This window comes from Peromyscus maniculatus, chromosome 4, assembly GCF_049852395.1.
Source record: "Peromyscus maniculatus bairdii isolate BWxNUB_F1_BW_parent chromosome 4, HU_Pman_BW_mat_3.1, whole genome shotgun sequence".
Lineage (NCBI taxonomy): Eukaryota > Metazoa > Chordata > Mammalia > Rodentia > Cricetidae > Peromyscus > Peromyscus maniculatus.
The window spans coordinates 152616241-152634737 of record NC_134855.1 but is presented as its reverse complement, the minus strand read 5'-3'; the positions used below and the strand labels follow the sequence as shown (position 1 = coordinate 152634737).

Below are 18497 nucleotides of genomic sequence, written 5' to 3'. Positions count from 1 at the left end.
GCCCATGGAGATATTATCCAAAAGAAGCAAGAAAATGACTTGTATCCTTGTGCCAGAAACAATGAGTGATCCATGAAATACAGACTGTAATGTAAGTTATTTTAAAAACCAGGAGGTCAAGTTCATCTCTGCAGAAGATCATGTTCCCCATTACCAGCAAAGACGATCAAGGTGTGATTTGCTTCTTAGCATCAGAATGGACGTTAGGCAAGATGCCAACCTGGATGTGCAGAGTCAGGGTCAGGTTTTGATGGCACCCAGCGCCTCCATCCTTTCTGGAAGAGAGTGACCCATAGGCCTCAGGAGGCAAATGAGGGCTGTGGACAGGAAGGGAAGCCCAAGGCACAGAAGCGCAGATGGGAAAGTCAACATATCATTCAAGAGAAACATCTAGTCCAGAAAACATGCTTGTGAGTCGAGGCCCGCAGTGTGGAAAAGACCCTTCCTCCATCTCCAACCCTGGGGAACCCTTCACAGCCCACTGGCCTCAGCTGCCTAAAGGGGACCTCGCAAAGGGCCACTGCCAATACTGGACCCACAGAGCCCCATTATCTGTCCCAACACAAGGTTGTCACCTTCCAAATACATTTCAAGGAACCACACACCCACCCCCTATAGACCGACAGACCACAGCCACTTCAAAGTTATTCCCATGCACACAAGGGCAGGCAGATTTAACTGCCGCTTTGGGACACTGTTCTACCCACCTGTAGGAAGTCAAGGCTGGAGAAATTCTGAGGTCATCAGAAGGCACCACAGCCTCTCCAGGAACATACATTCGCCAGCGTTTTCCCTGGGAAGCAGGCAGTGGGCTCCGGAGCCCCAGGCTGAGCCCAGCCTCCGAGAAATTTCTTTGTTTCTCACCCGTCCGTGACCCTACCTTGTTTCGCTTTGGTTTTTAACGTTCAAATCCAGGAAGTTGAGGTCTCAGAGCTCAGCCTCACATCAGACCCCCCAAAAGGAAAGAATGCCCACCATTGTTATGGAATCATCTCAAATGAGAAACAGCTGCCCTGTCTCTTGCCTAACCCGCGTCTCGAATCACATGCACATGGAAGATAAGGCAAGCGTGAACAGCTACGGAAAACAGTCTCCCCAGCTTCTCAGAAAATCTACAGGTGTGCTGTGTGCAGGGTGAGGGGGCACCTTGTAGGTGCCAGGTACCCGGATGACAGCCAAGAGATGCACGCTCCTGCCGAGACTTCCCTTATGGGCATGGAATTCTGGGCAGCATGCACCTTCAGACACACTGGCTTTCCTTCAGCAAGCCAGGACAAAGGAGCCTGTTGAAAGTACTTTTCCCAGAGGGCAGCGACAATATGTGCCTTAAAAAGGGGAAGTTCATAGTTGGGCATGGTGGTGCATGCCTATTATCCCAACCCCACTGCCCCAGAGGGGGAGACAGGAGGATTGTGACTATAAGGCTAGCCTGAGCTACATAGTGTATTTCAGGGCAGTCACAGCTACATAGCAAAACCTTGTTTCTAAAGAGCTGCCAGGGAGATGGCTCAGTCAGTGTTGGCTGTGAGCGTGGACCGCAGTTTGGATCCCTAGCACCCATCAAAAAGCCAGGCATGAAGCTCGGGAGAAACGCTTCAGTGGTTGAGAGCACTTGCTGCTCTTGCGGGGGACTTGGGCTGTTCCCTCCACCCACATCTGGTGGCTCACAACCACCTGTAACCCCAGTTACATATAGGCACATACACACATGCAGTACATACATATGCAACCACTCATACAGACACAGAAAGTAAAAATTATAAATACATTTCTTTTTAAAAGCTAGGCTCAGTGGCACACACCTAGAATGCCAGTACCCGTGAGGTAGGCAGGAAGCTCTCTGGCCAGCAGCCTAGCTGAATCAGTGGGCTGTTGGTTCTGTGAGTGATGCCATCTCAAAAATTAAGGTGGAAAGCCATAGAGGAAGACATCTGACGTAATCTCCACAAGCATGCACACACATGCACACATGCAGACACATAAACCAGACGCAAAGAAATAAAGGCAGCAGTATGTGAGACAGCCAGCATCGGGCCAGAGCACAGGGCGCAAAGCAGGGATGCATGCTCACTTAGGTGAATCTTACAAAATCAATCAGTCAATCAATCTTGCTCAGGTTCAAATAGTCTTGAATCTGATGCCAAAAGGCACGGTCCCTTATTTCACTAGTGTGCTAAAGCTCCGTGGGAACATTGTCAGTAGGCAAGGTGTCTACGGGCTCCCTGTGAGGTATCTGGTTCTGCTTCACAGGGTACCAGCCCAGAGGCATTCGACACCAGATATGGGGAATGTGTCCCCTACACAAGGGTATCTGTAAGATGTACGCACCGAGCCAAGCATGAAAGCCTGCCTGTGGCTCTCCTCGGTTGTTGGACTTCTAGGGAGCTCCCCGCAGGCTGCTTGCATCGGTCTTGAACACAGCCTCTAAGATGCGCCCTCTGGTCCCAAAACAGGATTGCCGATGATAAGAAAATCATCCTTATTCTTTCAGCCCTTTACCCCCGTGACTTCCTTTCTACACCCAGTATCTTAAGTCTTGATTGAGAAATAACTGCCAACCTAAGACCTCTTTTCTCTGCTTGAAAGCAAAGCCAATTGCAATCTTGACATATCAACCAGATAAATTCAACTTAATGGGGATGTACCGGGACCAAGGACGAGCTGCCAAGAGCAAATATGGGCTTGGCAGTGCTTAAATTACTTAAGAACATCCCATGCCAATGTGAAGTCAGGAGTGGCTGTGCACTTGGGGAGGGGATTAGGAATTAAGGATTACAAGAACAGAGCTGAAGCCATGACTTTATCCCAAGTGGAAAATCCTCCTGCCCCCACTCCCCTTAGAGGCTCAGCCATGCATGCCAAACTATTAACCTCTCACTTCCTGGAGGCTGTGCCAGGCCACTTGAACCAGAAACCAAGCACAGGCAATGTGCATCCAAGTTCCAAACACACACACAGGCCCCCAGGCTCCTGCGATACCTCTAACTCACCAGTCAGACAAAATGAAGGAACCCCGAGTGGATAGCCTCCACTGTCTCCAATGATGGAGGACTCCCTTTCAACTGAACACACTGATGCCCTCTTGGGTTTGATTGAGGTCATTTCCTCCCCTGAAGACCTGCCCAAGGAACGCCAGTGAAGACCTCATGCCCATTCAACCGTATTCGGTAATACCTAATGCTTGCTTCTCAAAACTGTGACCCGAGGCTTGGGGTACCACAGAGCAGCAGAGGCCCATCACCAAAACAAACAAACAAACAAACAAACCATAACCCTTTCTCAATGGCAAACTGCCCCACCCTGCACCCCCAGGTGCTGATACTCAGGTAATGAGGGGCAAGATGAGAGATATGGGACAGCTGAGTAGCCTCATTAGGGAGAGGAAAAAAGCTCCAAGGTCCTTTGACCGCACCCAAGACTTCCTTACTCCATCTACAGAATTAACTAAGTCACAATGAAGCCTCAAGTTAGCCCTGATTGAGCCTACTCATCTAGGAGCCAGGGGGCGAAAAATGGGTCAGAACCAGACTTTCACAGATTCTATGGAGAATATTTTTATTACACGGGTATCATACACACAATTATTTAGGGAGCACTTACAGGCATAGGAGTTCAATTCCAATTCACACTTCACCCACACAAACTCTACTCTACTCTTCTGGTTCAGCCCGAAAGAACAAGACACAGTGCTTGATCAGCCCTGATCAGGTTCAGTCTCAATACCCTGTGTGCCTATGCATAAAATCTAGAGGTGCTATGTCATCCATCACCATAAAAGTCAATATTAAAATCGAATCCCATTTCTCAAAAAGTCATAAGAAGTATTTACAGATCCCATTAAATTATGCATAAATAAAATCTGTACACGCAACAGTTTCTCAACAGAGCCTCCTTGGGGACTTGGGGATGACAGGCGCTGCTGTGTGCCTACCCTCTTCAAGTTTACGTGGAAAAAAAAATAATCAAGATATGAAATAAATATGCAAATAAAGCTTCTATACCTTAAAGGAACAGGTCATTTAAAAAATTCCACTATCTAAAGGATTTTAAACTTACAACATCTTTTTTAAAGAGGAAGGAAGCATGAAACAATCAGCAGGCTTTGCTTTCTAAATTCCTTAGAACCAAGAGACCCCCCCCCCTTTTGAACATGGGGTTGGAAGCCTGTCACGTACCATGGTGAGGATCTGCTAAGAACATCCGACTTTTGCCTCCAACCAGAAGGTGTGATCACTGAGGGGCAGGGAAAGCTAGATAAATACTAATTTTTTAGATAAATATTTTCATGACATAAAAGCCAGACATTATCTTAACACAGAAAAAAATAAGTTATGATTGATCCCTTTATCTCCCATCCATCTGCCCCGTCAGCAGCTCAGTGTGGGCTTTCTTGTTAGCCCAGGAGGATTTCACAAAGGGATTCCAAAACTTATAGCACCTTTCAGAGAGGGAATGGATTTCAAAAAAATAAATGTTTAATGAGTAAAAGAACCAAACCAAATTGCTTCGGGATAGTATGTCCAGGGTTAAATAGAAAAGTCACGCCGGGTGGTGGTGGTGGTGGCGTGCGCCTTTAATCCCAGCACTCAGGAGGCAGAGCCAGGCGATCTCTGTGAGTTCGAGGCCAGCCTGGTCTACAAAGCGAGTTCCAGGAAAGGCACAAAGCTACACAGAGAAACCCTGTTTCAAAAAACCAAAAAAAGCCTATCAGAAAAGTCACAAAAACTCCAAGGCAGGTCCAGGGTGAGGTGGATGGTAACTGCTTGCCCCAGACTGGTGCTTCCCAGGTTGCCCCAGTGAAGGGGGCTTCAGTCCTCTCCCTTTCCGCTCTGGCCTCCATGCACCCCACTTTATTTCCGGTGCTTTTCTATTTTCTCCATCGTCTTGTTGGAATCAGCAGGACTCTGGTCTCCAGGGTTCATATAGGACTTGTCGATGGTGATCAAAGCCTCCTTGATGTAATTCTGAACTGCAGACACCGCAGCGCAGATGGCCTGGCTGCCGAAGCCGTGAGTTATCAGACTGAAGTGAGACAAGCAGTTCTGTATGTTGGTCTCCAAGATCGGGGCCGGCCTGTTGTTCCCGTTGGGTGTTCGGTCTTGATTGAGAAGGTCTGTGAACTCTTTGCACACTTGCCTGTGAAGACAGTCAGTTGTTGAGCTATATCTGGGTCTCTTGACAGAATACCCCCCCCCCCATTCCTATTAGAATAAACTTGAAAAGGAGAATGTGCTTAACTACTAACTTTCTATTTATTTAGTGTTTGAGACATCTCAAAAGGTGAAGGCTGGCCTCGAACCCACTAGGGAGCCAAGAATGATCTTGAATTTATATTCTTCCTTCATCTATCTCCAGCACCGAGATCACAGACATTCACCTCTATTCTTGGTTTACGCAGTGCTGGGGATCAAATGGGGGGCTTGCCTGCATGCTAGGCAAGCACTCTGTGAGTGAGACACCGTGGCTCATATTAACCTTTGATTGCCACATCCCCACACTTAGCACCTCCCCACACTTAGCACCGATCACGTGCCAGGGCCTGAATTCCATTTAATCTCAGCTGCCCCAACAAGAGATAAGTGGATTAGTCCACCTGGCCAAGGTCAAGAGGACCAGGCTCAAGTAGCCCAGGCTAGTCTTGGAACTCACTTTGTAGCTGACGATGACCTTGAACTTTTTGCTTCTATTGCTTCCACTCCCCAAATGCTGGCATTACAGGCTCACACCAGCTAGCTCTGTTTTTACGTGGTCCTGAGGATGGCCTAGCTTCATGCATACTAGGCAAACCGTGCTGAGCTACACAAATTTTTGAATATATGCAAATGCAATAAACAGGGTGTTGTGAGTGCTGTGAGCAGCCTCCAGGCCACCTGGGATGGAGCAATTCACCATGGTTCCCTCTTCTACACTCTACTAGAGGTTGGCATTCCCTTTGGCAGTGGAATTCTGGTGGAGACTGGGGGTCTGTGCAAGCCAAATACTCACTGTGCTGCCAGCAGCATACTCTTCCTCGTGGCCATCTCATTTCGTCCCCCAAGATGAGGTCTGGTTAAATAGTCAGCCACTGGTTTACTGGGAAACTCAGCCTCACACACATAGGCGAAGTCCCGGGCCAAGTGGACGGCTTCGCCTGTAATAATAATGGCCGAGAGGTTTAGGGTTGAGAATGGCTGTGGTCAGTGTAGTCACTTTGTCTTCTAAAGTGACACCAGGTACAGGGCTCTATGAGCTGTCATTGGGTGCTCACTTTTCTCTGTGTTATTCTTTTTTGGGAGGTGGGCAGATTAAGATAGGATTCCTCTGTGTAACCGCCCTGGCTATCCTGGAACTCAGAGATCCACCTGCCTCTGCCTCCCAAGTGCTGTGATTAAAGGTGTGGGCCACCACCATGCAGCCTCTTCGTTACTCTTAATTGTCCGTGTATGCTACTGCATGAGTGTGGAGGCCAGAGAACAACTTTTAGGAGTTGCTTCTCTTCTTGTTTTGAGGCAGGGTCTTCTAATGTCCACCCACCATGCTTCATACTGTGGTAATCTAGAGTCTTTCTTTCAAGACTGGGTCTCTGTAGCCCTGGTTAGCCTATAATTTGCTATGTAGACCAGGCTAGCCTTGAAGTCAAGAGATGTGTCCCCAGTGTTAGGATTAACGGTGTATACCACCACTCCTTAAAAAGAAAAAAAAATTCTAGGAAGGTGAAGGCAGGAAGACAATAAAAAAAAAAAAAAAAGGGAAGAAGCCAGAATAACAATGTGATAAGCCTGCAACCATTGCTCTCAGGAACCTAAAGTTCAAGGCCACCCTGGGCTGAAATGAGACAGTCTGAGGTCCAGGGTGGGGCTTCCTAACTGAAAACAAGTAGAAAGCCTCATCCCAGTGGTGGGGGAGTGGGGAGTAGAGTAAGGGGGAGAAAAACCCATCTTTTCCTCTCCCAGGAAAGGTGACCTGGCTTCAGGGCTCAAACCCAGACAGCTCTGAGAGCCCAGACTGTGGAGAGGCAGGCCTGAGGTGAGTCAGAATCCAGGAGCCACTGTTGGAGCACAGATCTCATTTAAATTTCTCAATGTGGCTGGTCAGGAAGCCTGGCCAGAGCCTCATTAGAACCCCGCCCCCCCCCCCCCAACACCATTCTCCTCGCAAGACAGCTGTTCTCAGTCAGGCCTTCCCTCGCTCGCTTGCTCTCTGGCCCGCTCGCCCTGACCTCCAAAGGCACAGTGGAAAGGCATTGGGGGGTGTGGGGACAAGGGCTCTGCCAACCCCCTTTCAGCACCGCAGCCACACCATGTGGCAAGGGAAATGTTCTGGAGAGCCTCCTTCTTGTGGCCATCCTCAGCCTTAAGCCAGCCAGCACTAGGCCGGGCTGACAGCGCAGGGACCCCGGCGGAGGCACTAGAGTGTTCGCTAACAATGGGCTCCTCACTTTATTTACTTTTCCTTTACAGGCTGCATGGCATTCTTGGGTACCTTCCAGGCTAGGGGAAGGGTCTACATTCAAAACTGGACTGACATGAGCTATGACCCTCAGGAGTGGCTTAAGGAGCTCATTTGTGGACAAGGGGTTCCATTCCTTAAAAAACAAACAAACAAATAAACACACACACAAACACACAAAAAAACCCTTTGATGAAAGAGAAGAACGGTGAATTGAGCCAGTGCCCATTGTATACACTGAGCAGTGTCCTGATACCCCAAAGCTAGAAAAATATACCAGAAAACAGCAATTCGGACTCCTGAAGGGCCTCCACTGACCACTGCACCCTTCAGCTCACAAACGCTAGTTCACTTCACCAGCAAAGTTTTGCCCTTCCATATGATCTCACAGTTACAGGTTCAGAAAAACCAAAATTTTGTAACATTGACTTTCTGAGTGAAGCCCCCAAACAACATATAAAAGCAGCCCGAGGTGTAAACACCACATAGTAACGTGTTAGGATTCACTGCAATGGACACAATCCACACTGCTTTCAGTTCTCTGTGTGTGTGACCCACTCGAAAACACGGCCTCACTGACCTTCCACGAGAGACGTGAGCAGAGTGACATGGGCAGCTTTCCGTCTCCCAGCTGGAAGGTTCAACCCAATTTTGTCCAACTTTTCCCGCAGGGACCGGCCTCCATTTTTGGATTTTGCTCTGTGTGAAAAAGAATGTTGGCTACTCTCAAAGAATAAAACACAAACCAGACTAACCCTCCTTTAAAAAAAAAAAATCTCAGCGTGCTGCCACTCAGAGGGGTGCAGAAAAACCTTCCCAGTTAGCAGTCCCCAAGAAACTCCCTGGGGAGACAAAACATTAGAAGTCCCCCCACTCCATGCAGCCGCTGTCTCTGAATCCCAACCAAATGATAACCTGTTAGTGATTTTAGCACCTTCTGCATTTGGCACTTTCGAAAAGACGACATGCACTAAAAAGCTCTCTTTACGCAGATTAGAATTCAGTGTTAAGATATAAAAGTTACATAAATGCTAAAAATACCTCCAGGCCCCGACATATGCACCTCCCCCTACCCAACCCCCCAGGGGGCCCTGAACGCGCGTCACCTTCTAAGCACACCTCCCAGGAGCGAGGCATTTAGGCATTCGGGTGGTGACAGTCGCCTCTGTACCTCAGCCACCGTCACTTTGTACTTAGATGTGGAGCTGAGCAGGGACAGTCTTCCAGGCACCGAGCAGAAGACCTCGCTGGGGTTCATGACGGCTCCCACCAGGTCCTTCTGGCACGGGAGGCCCAAAGGGTTCTTGGTCATTGAAATGGGTCCTGTAGGGGACAGTAAAAAGGGTCTGTCACTAGAACGGGAAGGGCAGAGACCTTTCAAAACGGCAAACCGAAGCTGAAGCTGGCCTTCAGAAAAGTCCACACACACACAGCTACATATCGCAAGAAGGCTTTTAAAAGCCGTATTCATTCTTCAAAGACTGGAATCTGAAATCATGAGTTAACACCTCCGGAACCTTAATTAGTTGAGATTCCGTGTGTGGAGGAGTTGGGTTTTTTTCCTCCCAGTTCCTGGCCATCACGGTAATCTGTTTAATTAAAACATTTGCTTTCAGAAGACTGCTTCCATGCGAAATAAATGGCACCTCCCCCCTCCCCCTCCATCAGTGAACTGAAACCACGGGACTCATTTAGATCAACCACCAAACCCTTCAGTGCATCTGACAGGGGTTCTGTTTAAGTTTACTCTGAGATGTTAGTTTGTTTTCCACGTCTGTCTTTCTCCCAACCCCATCTTCTCCGAATTTACTAATGTATCAAGACCACAACTACCTACAATTTAGAATGATTCCATTTCCCCTCAAATCGACTGGTACCGTGTCTAACTTAATATGGAGCCACCCACTCACTGTAATCCGATTTCCCCAGTCCCCTCCCTCCTATAAAATCCCCAAAGGCTGTCCTTATTAAGGCAGGCAGTATATTAGGAGAAGCCGATAAACAGTGTCAGAATCAAGGGCCTCTCCAGTAGCTAGACAGCAGGGAGAGGGATCGCTCAGCAGTGAAGTGCCGCTCCCAAGCCCGACCACGGAGTGCCATCTCCGGAACCCATAGAGTGGAAAGAGAAAACCGACTTCTGCAGGTTGGAGATAGAAATACATAGCTATATTTCTAAGACAGGGTTTCTCTGTGTAGCCCTGACTGTCCTGGATCTCACTCTGTAGACCAGGCTGGCTGGGAACTCAGAGATCCACTTGCCTCTGCCTCTTGAGTACTGGGATTAAAGGCGTGGGCCACCAACGCCCAGCTGTAGGTCGGATTTTGACCTTCATATATATCCCCCCCCCACTCTCATGTAATACACTTTACTTCTAAAAAGTAAAACTGAATCGATTTTTTCAACAGTTAAAAATGTCATAGACTCAGAAAACTAAGATGCTGCTTGTGTCTCTTATTTTCCCAAGTTAAATTACAGCCTCCACCTGTTATACCAGCACTAAGGAGGTACAGAGTGAAGCATTGTCTCAAAAATACCACCACCACCAAAAATCTTTTAAAATTTACAGCTCCTCAGAGTTCTTTTCGTTCGGGTCGGAAAATAATGCCTTTCTACTATAAAGGTAAGTCTTTTGGGGAGTCATCACCAAGCCTCTCCTCCACTAGACGACCCATGTTGGCCACTTAATACCCCCACTTTGCCAGAAAAGGGGCAACTCAACAGGTTGGGGTCGCACCAACAGTCAATGTTTACCTTTGCGAATGACAGTCTGATCGTGTAGAAGCAGGTGCGGGTCGTCCACATTCTGGGGGAAAATGACAATTTCTGTTAAGTTTTGGGGAAAGTGGAGTGGCTGGAGGGTAAGCGGGAGCGGTAAGGTAGCCTCCCTCCACCCCGACCCAGGCCGCTCCCTTGCACCTCTTCAATGGGGTGAGCCATGTCATGCAGCCCCAGGTTCTCTGCCAGGCCGGCGGCTTCCAGGGCATGCGCGTGAGGCAGCAGCAGGTCAGATCGGCGGTAGGCTTCCCGCCGGGCACTCACCGCACCCCCTTCCAGCCCCGAAATGTGGGGTATCAGGCCAGCAGGGCGGCCGTGGTGCGAGGCCAGGCTGGCGCCCTCCTGGCTCTGCCGACCCGGCCAGGCCTGCTGCTGGCTGCCGGTGGGCGCAGGCTGGTGCAGGGGGTTGATGGCTGCAGCGTAAGCCTCTCCCAGGTGCGAGTAAGGGTCCCCGGACTGCGGGTATGCCAGCTGCTGGTACGGCGGCGGGAAGTAGGGGGGCGGCTGGTACTCTGCAACCCCGGTGTGCGAGAGAGGAGGCGCGGGGCTGTAGAGGTGTTGCCCGGCAGAAGACAGGTGGGGGATACGCGGGTTCCCATTGCTGCTCGCGTCGTGGCGATCCTGGGAGAGAAACAGCAAAAACCCGGTTAAGACGAAACCCTGCTACAGCGAACAAGCAGGCCAAGGGAGGAGCACCTGGGCGCTCCACCAGGTTCGCCCCATCCGTCTCGACCCAGCCCTGAGCCCGAGGGCACCCGAGGACAGTGCGCCCCAGGGACTTCGTTGTAAACTACCAGTCTAGGAACTGTGGGAACGAGTCCTTCGGGCATGCCGAGGAAGGCTCGAGCGCTGCGCTGCAGGCGGCGCTCGGAGGTGCCAAGTGAGAGCTCTAAGCCACCCTCAGGCAGGGGCCGTGGCTGTGGCAGTAACCCGCGCCTTAGGGGGTCGGCGAGCAGCAAACTCGGCGCAAAGTGCACTCGCTCACCGGCCGTCCCATGTCGCAGCGGCGCGCCGAAAGCGGCCGGCGCGGATAATGCGCAATGCAGGCGACGAAGAGCGCATCTCCCCCGCCCTAAGAACCACCCCCTCTCACTCCCTTCAAGGCGAGATCGCCAGGCAAGTGACACTCCCAGGTAAGGGTAGAAAGGGAAGGTCGTCCGGAAAGACTCGGGCGCCAACACGCGGGACTGGAGCCGTGCTCCTTGCTAGCCAGGCCCGAGTCTTCTGCGCCTTAGGAGGTGAGGTCTTCCAGCCCGGCTACCGTCAAGGTTCTCACACATCCCGGTGCAGAGAAGGAATGAAAAGACTCTGCCAAATTGGGCAACCTTTGCCTGCGCACGTCCCCTCGCCCCAAGGCGATCAGACTTAATTCCTAAAAGATGTGTCTTCATCAGTCCCGGGGGTCACAAGGGTAGCGGGGACACAGGAGCGGGGCACTGTCGCCCCCTAGCGGAAGCGCCCGTGCCTGCAAACAGGGGCAGCCCCTCGAGGTCGTGCGGGGAGCGGTGCGCTCCAGCAGCTTGGCTGCCTTGGCTCCTCTCTCCTCGCTCCCCAGCGCTCGCCTCGCGCCGCCTGAGTCTTCTTCCTCTTCCCGCTCGTCGCCTCCCTCCCTCCTACTCTCCGAAACTCTAGCTCAACCTGTCCGACAGGATGGAGTACTCGCGAGCGCTCAAGGTCCCATCTGGCCTCACCCCCACCCCGTAGTCCCCAACCCCCACTTCTCTTGAAAACCAAGCTGCAGTTGTTTGGATTTTTTTTTTTTTCTTTCCCGAGGAGGTAGCGGGGCAGGTGACAAGCCTGTCTTGGAGAAGACTCCGTAAAGGTGTCGTCGGCAGGGAGGCCTCAGTGGGCACTTTGAACAGACTTCGTGGGAAAAAGCCACGTCTGAGAGTCGGAGACAGGGCGCTCTTCGGGGAAAACGGGAAGGGGGGGCGTGCGCTTCGTAGAAACCCACTGTTGAGCTCTGCGGGTGGATCTGCCACGCTCTTGCCAGGCCTTGTTCCCGAAGGGCAAGACCCGATTCAACAAGGGACTCAGGAGATGGCCAAGGGGTGTCCGGGGAACTGGCCCCCCGTCCCGATCAGAGGCGAGGGCTCCGCGCGAACGTCCCCAGCCTCGGCCTGCGGCCCCGGGACGCTGCTCAGACCGGCGGGCTGAGTTCCCTAGCCCCCGCTCACCTCGCAATCCTCTTCATACTTGACATTATCTGTTATTTTCCACAACATGGCGTCCGGCGTCCCCCAAAACAGTCGCCAGTTAAATCCAGGCTCCCCCCACCCCCCGAGCGGTAAATCCACAATCGGGGTCACGGTGGCCAGGCGTCTGCCGCCACCCTCGCCACGCGCGGGCCTCGCTGTCCTGGTCACTGGACGCGCATCGGTGGCTGTGCGGGTAGATGTGGCCGCCGTGGGTGTGTAGAAGCCGCAGCCGTGGACCGGAGAAGCCTCACCCTCACAGTGCGTCCCGGCGATAGCCGGGGGACCCGAACGCCTTAATGAGAAGGAAATTATCATAACTCCTCCCCGGGGGCCGGCGCGGAGGCCCAGGCGCCGGGCGGGGCAGCCCCCAGCCAGTCCCTGCCTAGCTCCGCCCCGCACCCTGCCTGGCGTCTTGCAGGGACGGGCGTCGCGAGGGGCTTGCAGGGGCATCAGTGGGCAGTCTCTTGACAATCGCAGACCTGTCAGACTTGGGTACCCGAACGCGGCTTCCTATGCCAGCCCCCTCGCACACCTGAGACTGGCAGAGTCGACAACCGAGATTTCCACCACCTCAAGAATCTTTCTCCATCCTCCAAAAAGATGGAAGTCACTTGGAGACTCATTTCCGAGGTGGCTCAACTCCTGGGGGTTCCCTGACATCCCGTCCCAGCCACTCCAACAGAGACTCCAGGCTGGGGAGCAGCTGAAGCCCCACAAGGCCCTAGTGTCTCCCGCTTCCCCTCTCCCTGGGTACTTTATTGTCCTGCCCCCGGGATAGGCGAGGAGGGCTTGTGAAGAGTCTCCCCCCCCCACTCCCAGGCTCTGCCCCCTACCCCCCAGTTCTGAAGAGGCAATTCACCGTAATATTTGCTCAGAACAAATCGGACAACGGCGGCGTGTCACCGCTGTCGCCCGAAGGTGTATCTCTGGCTGCTGGCCGCGGCTGGAGGAGACCCGAGCTCCCCCGCCCAGGCCCATCCCTGCTGCGATGCCCAGCCCTGCCGAGTGCCGGTTCCTCAGCTGGCACGGGCGAGCCATTCAGAAGCCTCAACTCGCCCGGGGAAAGATGTTCCAGGCAGAATAAACCTCCAGCGCCATGGGCCGGGTGGGGTGAGGAGGGGCCGGGAAGTGGGAGGGGGCTACAGAGGTCACCCTTGGAGAGATGTGCACACCTCATCTCACAGAAGGCAGAAAGCAAAGCCTCCTTCCACAGAAGGCTGCCGAGCCCTAAAGCAACATTCAATGTTAATGTTTTTAAATTCAAAGAAACGAAATAAATTGGCCCAATTATTATAAGTGATTTTTTTTCATTCCAAACACAAGGTCGATAATTCTCGAGAGCTAATTTTGTTGGTCTATCCTAACAGTATGTGGAGATTGGCTTCAAACGTTCGGAGGGAATTGGAGGCAGGGACTACTTCGGTTTGATTCCGAAGCCAATTATGCAATCCTTGATACCCATCAGCCCGGTGGCCAGGACCTGTTGTGGACGTGCGTCCCCTATCCACAGAATAAAGTTGTTTACCATCTTCCTGCTGCTCCTCTGGATTGTATAAGCTTTTATTTAGACCCAGATAGGCCTAAAATAAAGTAACTAAAATTAAAATAGATGTCTTTCAAGCCAACCGTTCCCCGTCGCTACAGCAAGGTGATTTTTCGACCAGTTGCGCTAACAAACCCAGGAAGTAGGAACCAAGGGGGTTTTCCGGCGTAGCTTAAAAGGCTCTCAGTCCTGACACCAAGCTTCTAAAACACAGAGGCCCTGGCATTACCCAGGGGAGAGGGCACCTGCTCCAGGAAGCACTGGATTCGGCGTCGCCCGCATGCTAGTGCCCAAGACTGGGAAGGTCAGGTCCCAGGCTCTCGCTAGAAGGCGACTGAGGCGCCCTAGATGCCGTGTCTGGTGGGATGAGCCTCCTCTCCTGGCCTGGGGTGAGGCTCACCGCATCCCAGCCCCTCGCTGTTCTTCCCGCAGCTGCGCTTGCCCATTCAGCCCAAGTCTTTTCTGCTCCCGAGCTTTTGGCGCTGGCGAGGAGACTGAAGGGCGGCGCGAGGGTCTGCACTCGCCTCTCAGGGATCTGGGGACTTGGGAACCGCTAGACAAGGCTTTTCGTTCTCTCTAGAGCGACAGCGCCGCGCTTAATGGAGAGGGAGGTTTGCACGCATGATCTCCGCGACTCTAGGGGACCCTGCCCCACCCACACCGGCCTTGGGGGTCGGGACCTAGATACACAGTCCAGGTGCGGGAAGCTTCCGCCTTCCCTGAGCTCAGCTTTTCATCCCTTGGCTCCCGCATTCTAAACAAATCTCCTACCCTCGCCCACGGAAAGACGCGGACGCGTGCGGCTCGCCCCTTGGCAGCCAAGACCGGGGAAGGTGCCCACTCAGCATCCCGCCCTACCCGCCCCGCTGAGAACTTGCTATGAGGTCCCCGCGCAGCCAAAGCAGAGGTGTGGGAGTGGAAGGCGGCCAGGGGCTCTGCTCTGCCGCCCCCTAGGGATCCTGCAGTCACTCACACTCTGGCAACCCAGGACCCACCTCAGAGCCAGCCGATGGCCCAGGAAACCAGACAGGAGGCGACCAGGTGTGTGCAAGTCCACCTCCACCGGCGTCACGAATGTGAACCACCTCCAAAGAAGCACGCCAGCCCAGAGTGACTCTGGCAACGCGGTTTGGGGGCTCCATTCCCCTGTCCCCGCCCCTACCCCGAGCCCAGGCCAGAGGAGTTATCTATAAACTGGACTGCCTCCCAAAAAGACTCCTCTTTTCGCCTTAGGGAAGGAGCTCCCGAGAGCAGGTGGACCCCAAGGACTTTCACAAGCGCGGCGCCACGTGCCGGAGCTCTGTTCCGCCCCTGGGGACAGTGCAGGACCTCTGTCAACCACATCCTTGCCTGGGTTGGGCAGGGCCCTAGAAATCAGTTTCCGCCGCAAATCTCTGGAGGAGGGTGCCCAGCCACGCCCCACTCTCTTGTCCTAGTTTGGGCACGCGCTGGACGATTCAGGGTTTAAAAGAGCTCCCAAATAGGCCGGCGAGATGGCTCCGTGGGTAAAGGCGCTTGCCGCCAACTTTAAATACACAAGTTGGATCCCCGGGATCCACACGGTGGGAGGAGAGAACTGACTCCACCTGCATACACACAGCACACCATGGAACGTGCGCGTACACACACACTAAATACATACGTAAATGAATACATACCTTTAAAAAATACAAAAAGCTTCCAGAACGAACCCCAGGGGTGCTGCGGACACCAATCCTTGGGAGCTCCAAAATAATAGCAACTGATTTTTAAATTCTAAGCAGAATAAACAGCACACTGAGAGGCCTCAGCCCCACTCAGGACCGTGAACGGCTCAAGTCTAGCTCAAGGCCGCAGGGGCCTGAAGCAGTTTCTCGGCCTTCGGGTCTTCCTACCAGGCAACTCTTCATCAACAGGCAAAATGAAGCGGCATTAAGGATCCTTGCATCTACCAGGCTTCCAGGGATCCCGTTCTGTCCCAGGTCTGGGGCTCGCACTCCTTTGCTCTGCTCCCTTCCGGAGCGGCTAAGGTGAATTTGGTTTTAACTTCCTCAATCAGCAAAGTTACCTGGTATCTCAGGCCTCTCTCCTAGAGACTTCAGAACCCCGAAGGAGACAAGCATGAGACTGCCCTGCCCTGCCCCCAGGATCCTCCAACGCTTAGAAGGTAGACCCTGGTTTGTCACCTTCCCAAGGCATTCTGGGGCCGGTCCCCCGAGCTACCTAACCGCTCCGAGCGCGGGCGGGAGACCCATATACCTAGAGGCCTTCTAGGGTCTATGCTTCCACACACCTCTAGGCCAGCTGAGGCCCCGCGGCCTTAAGTCACTTATCTTAGTCGCCGCCAGGCGAAGAGGAGGCCCACAGTGGCCAAGGGCTGGCAAGGGTGGCGGCCGACAGCGCGAGAGCGACCCTGCGCGGGCAGACGCCCTCTCCAGCCCGCGGTCACCGCCAGCGGTCACTGCCCAGCCGGTGTCTGGAGTCTCAGGTGCCCTGCAAGCTCCTTACCCTTAGCAACTGGAAACTCATGGCGTTAGCTCGCGAAGCCGTGGTGAGCTGGGGTGTAGATAGAAGTGTGGCCGGAAAGAGCTCCCCGAGGGCCGAGGCGTGAGCTGTAAACTCGCTCGGAGCGTTTATTTCTTAAAGGCAAAAAGGGGTGGGTGGAGAGATTCCCATGGAGGCCAGCTGTCGCTATTGGAAGGCACACCTGAACTGGTCTCCTCCCTCCTCCCTGGCCTCCCTCCCACCCCCTTGCAAACTCCACCTTTGCAAAGGGTCTCCTCCGAGGTTTTTAATGTTTACTTGTGGGTGTAAAAAGAATCTAAGAAAATTTAATTTCCAAGGCCCAAACCACTGACATTTCCATGAATTTTCAGCCTCTTTTCTAGTGTGGATCTGACTTCAGGTATCTCCCACTTTTCCAGATCTAGCTAGAATTAAATTGGGGAGGGAGTAATGAATTATCTGGGTGACATGGAAGGGGGTAATGCTGGGAGATGGTCTTCAAATGCCAGAGAAACTCCTCTGCTCTGAGCACTAAGGACACAATCCAAGTACTCAGGTTTAGAGGGTTAAAAAAAGAATAAACGAAGTGTACAGTAAAATGCGAACAGTTAAGTAAGACTAAACACAAAACTGAAGCAGATGTCATAGCTCACAGGTGTAACCCTAACACTAGGGTAGCTGAGGCAGGAGGATGGACGGTTTAAGGTCAACCTAGCCTAGGATAGTGAGTTCCTGGCCAGCCAGCGCTACAGTGTAAGACCCTGCTGCAAAAGAACAGAACTGAATACATGCCCGCCACCTCCTGCTGTGGTGGCCACGAATCACCCAGAGGAAAACCAAACACTCACAGAGACCATTTCTCACTCTCTGGGGCTCTGATGGCTTTCATATGCAACACTCTGTCCTAGGGGAAGGGTTGTCTAATGCAATGCCTTAGGAAAGAAAAATGGGGCCCAGTAACAGCAACTTCCACCCAGCTTTGCTTTCGATGCCTTCAGGGTCACAGGAGCCTCCAGAGGCTCCAGGCTCGGGGTTCAAATGCGCGGAGAGATTTTACGATTGAGCCACTCAAGAGAAAGAAATGTAAATTTTTACCTTGTGCAAAACAAACAGCGATCGGAGCTCAGACACAATGCCACCACAAGGGCTTTTCCGTTTGCTTTTTGTTTTTAACATTCTCTTCTAGTCACTTCACTGGGGGCAAAGAATAGAACACAAGGGGTCAAGGGAAACTTATCACACTTGGTAGTGTAAGGAGTTTGTGGAGTGTGGGGCAGGAACGAGGTCCTTTAAAAACACACAGACTCACCGTGGCGCTTCCCGCCTCAGCCTCCTGAACGTGGGGCAACACACCTGCCCTGCTGGCACTGCTTTTGTTTAGAGTCCGGGAGCCAGGGCCTGCTGTGTGCCAGCACCACATCTACTACCAAGTCGGGCACCAGGACTTTGGTTATTAATATAATTCATCCTAACAGCAGCACAGGCCACTGAGTAGACTCCAGCCAGAGGACTCCGGCCCGACTTTACCCTGAAGCGATAGGACCAGGCTGGGGGAGGGGAGGCGTGGTGATAAAGCTGACGCATTTCCTTACAGTAAGAGGCTTCCTTTCTGCTGGGTTGTTTGTTTTCCTTGGGGAGGGGTTTGCAATTAATGTCTCAATGGTCTTCCAAAAGAAACACTGTATTCACTCTTGAACATTCTGGCTTTATTTCAAATTTCACTCCAGAAAAGAAGTTTTGTTTACTTTTTGTTGTTTGTTGTTGTTGTTGTTGTTGTTGTTCCGTGTTTCTGGGGGGGGTTGTTGTTGTTGTTACATATTTCCAGGGTTTTGTTGCTATTGTCTGATGTTCCTGCCCTTCTGATTGCATATTACTTTCATAATTAAAAAGAAATGAAATAAATTCAAAAGATACAAGAAACTAGATGTAATGCCAACACTCAGAAAACTGAGGCAGGAGAATCGTGAATTCCAGCACGTGCTCCTTAACTAGGCCCTGTGGAAGAAGAAGAAAAACGCAGTTCAGAAACGTTTCCTTCAGAAACAGGAGTGTCCTGTCTTATCAAAGT

The 18497-nt window shown here is 52.2% G+C and overlaps 1 protein-coding gene across 4 annotated transcripts; it reads right to left on the bottom strand.

Moving 5' to 3' along the window:
- Positions 1-3538: 3538 nt before the first annotated feature.
- Positions 3539-16541, bottom strand: Tfap2c (transcription factor AP-2 gamma). Of its 4 annotated transcripts, none has more exons than XM_076571278.1 (7): positions 16433-16541; positions 10346-10825; positions 10181-10232; positions 8535-8751; positions 8009-8127; positions 5986-6130; positions 3539-5136 (listed from the first exon to the last, which is right to left on the bottom strand). In XM_076571278.1, exons 1-7 carry the CDS (start codon positions 16451-16453, stop codon positions 4851-4853), a joined length of 1320 nt encoding a protein of 439 aa, XP_076427393.1. In that variant the 5' UTR covers positions 16454-16541; the 3' UTR covers positions 3539-4850. The 4 variants fall into 4 exon arrangements, with proteins under 4 accessions (XP_076427393.1, XP_076427392.1, XP_006985408.1 ...); XM_076571277.1 differs by lacking the exon at positions 16433-16541 and adding an exon at positions 14941-15102; XM_006985346.4 differs by lacking the exon at positions 16433-16541 and adding an exon at positions 12382-12682.
- Positions 16542-18497: the final 1956 nt, after the last annotated feature.

Coding starts and splice junctions, on each gene's coding strand:
- Tfap2c (XM_076571277.1), bottom strand. CDS start 15,087: ATGGAGCCCCCAAACCGCGTTGCCAGAGTCACTCTGGGCTGGCGTGCT. Junction 10,233..10,345: donor TGGCTCACCCCATTGAAGAG/GTGCAAGGGAGC, acceptor ATTTTCCCCCAG/AATGTGGACGACCCGCACCT. Junction 8,752..10,180: donor TCAGACTGTCATTCGCAAAG/GTAAACATTGAC, acceptor TGTCCCCTACAG/GACCCATTTCAATGACCAAG.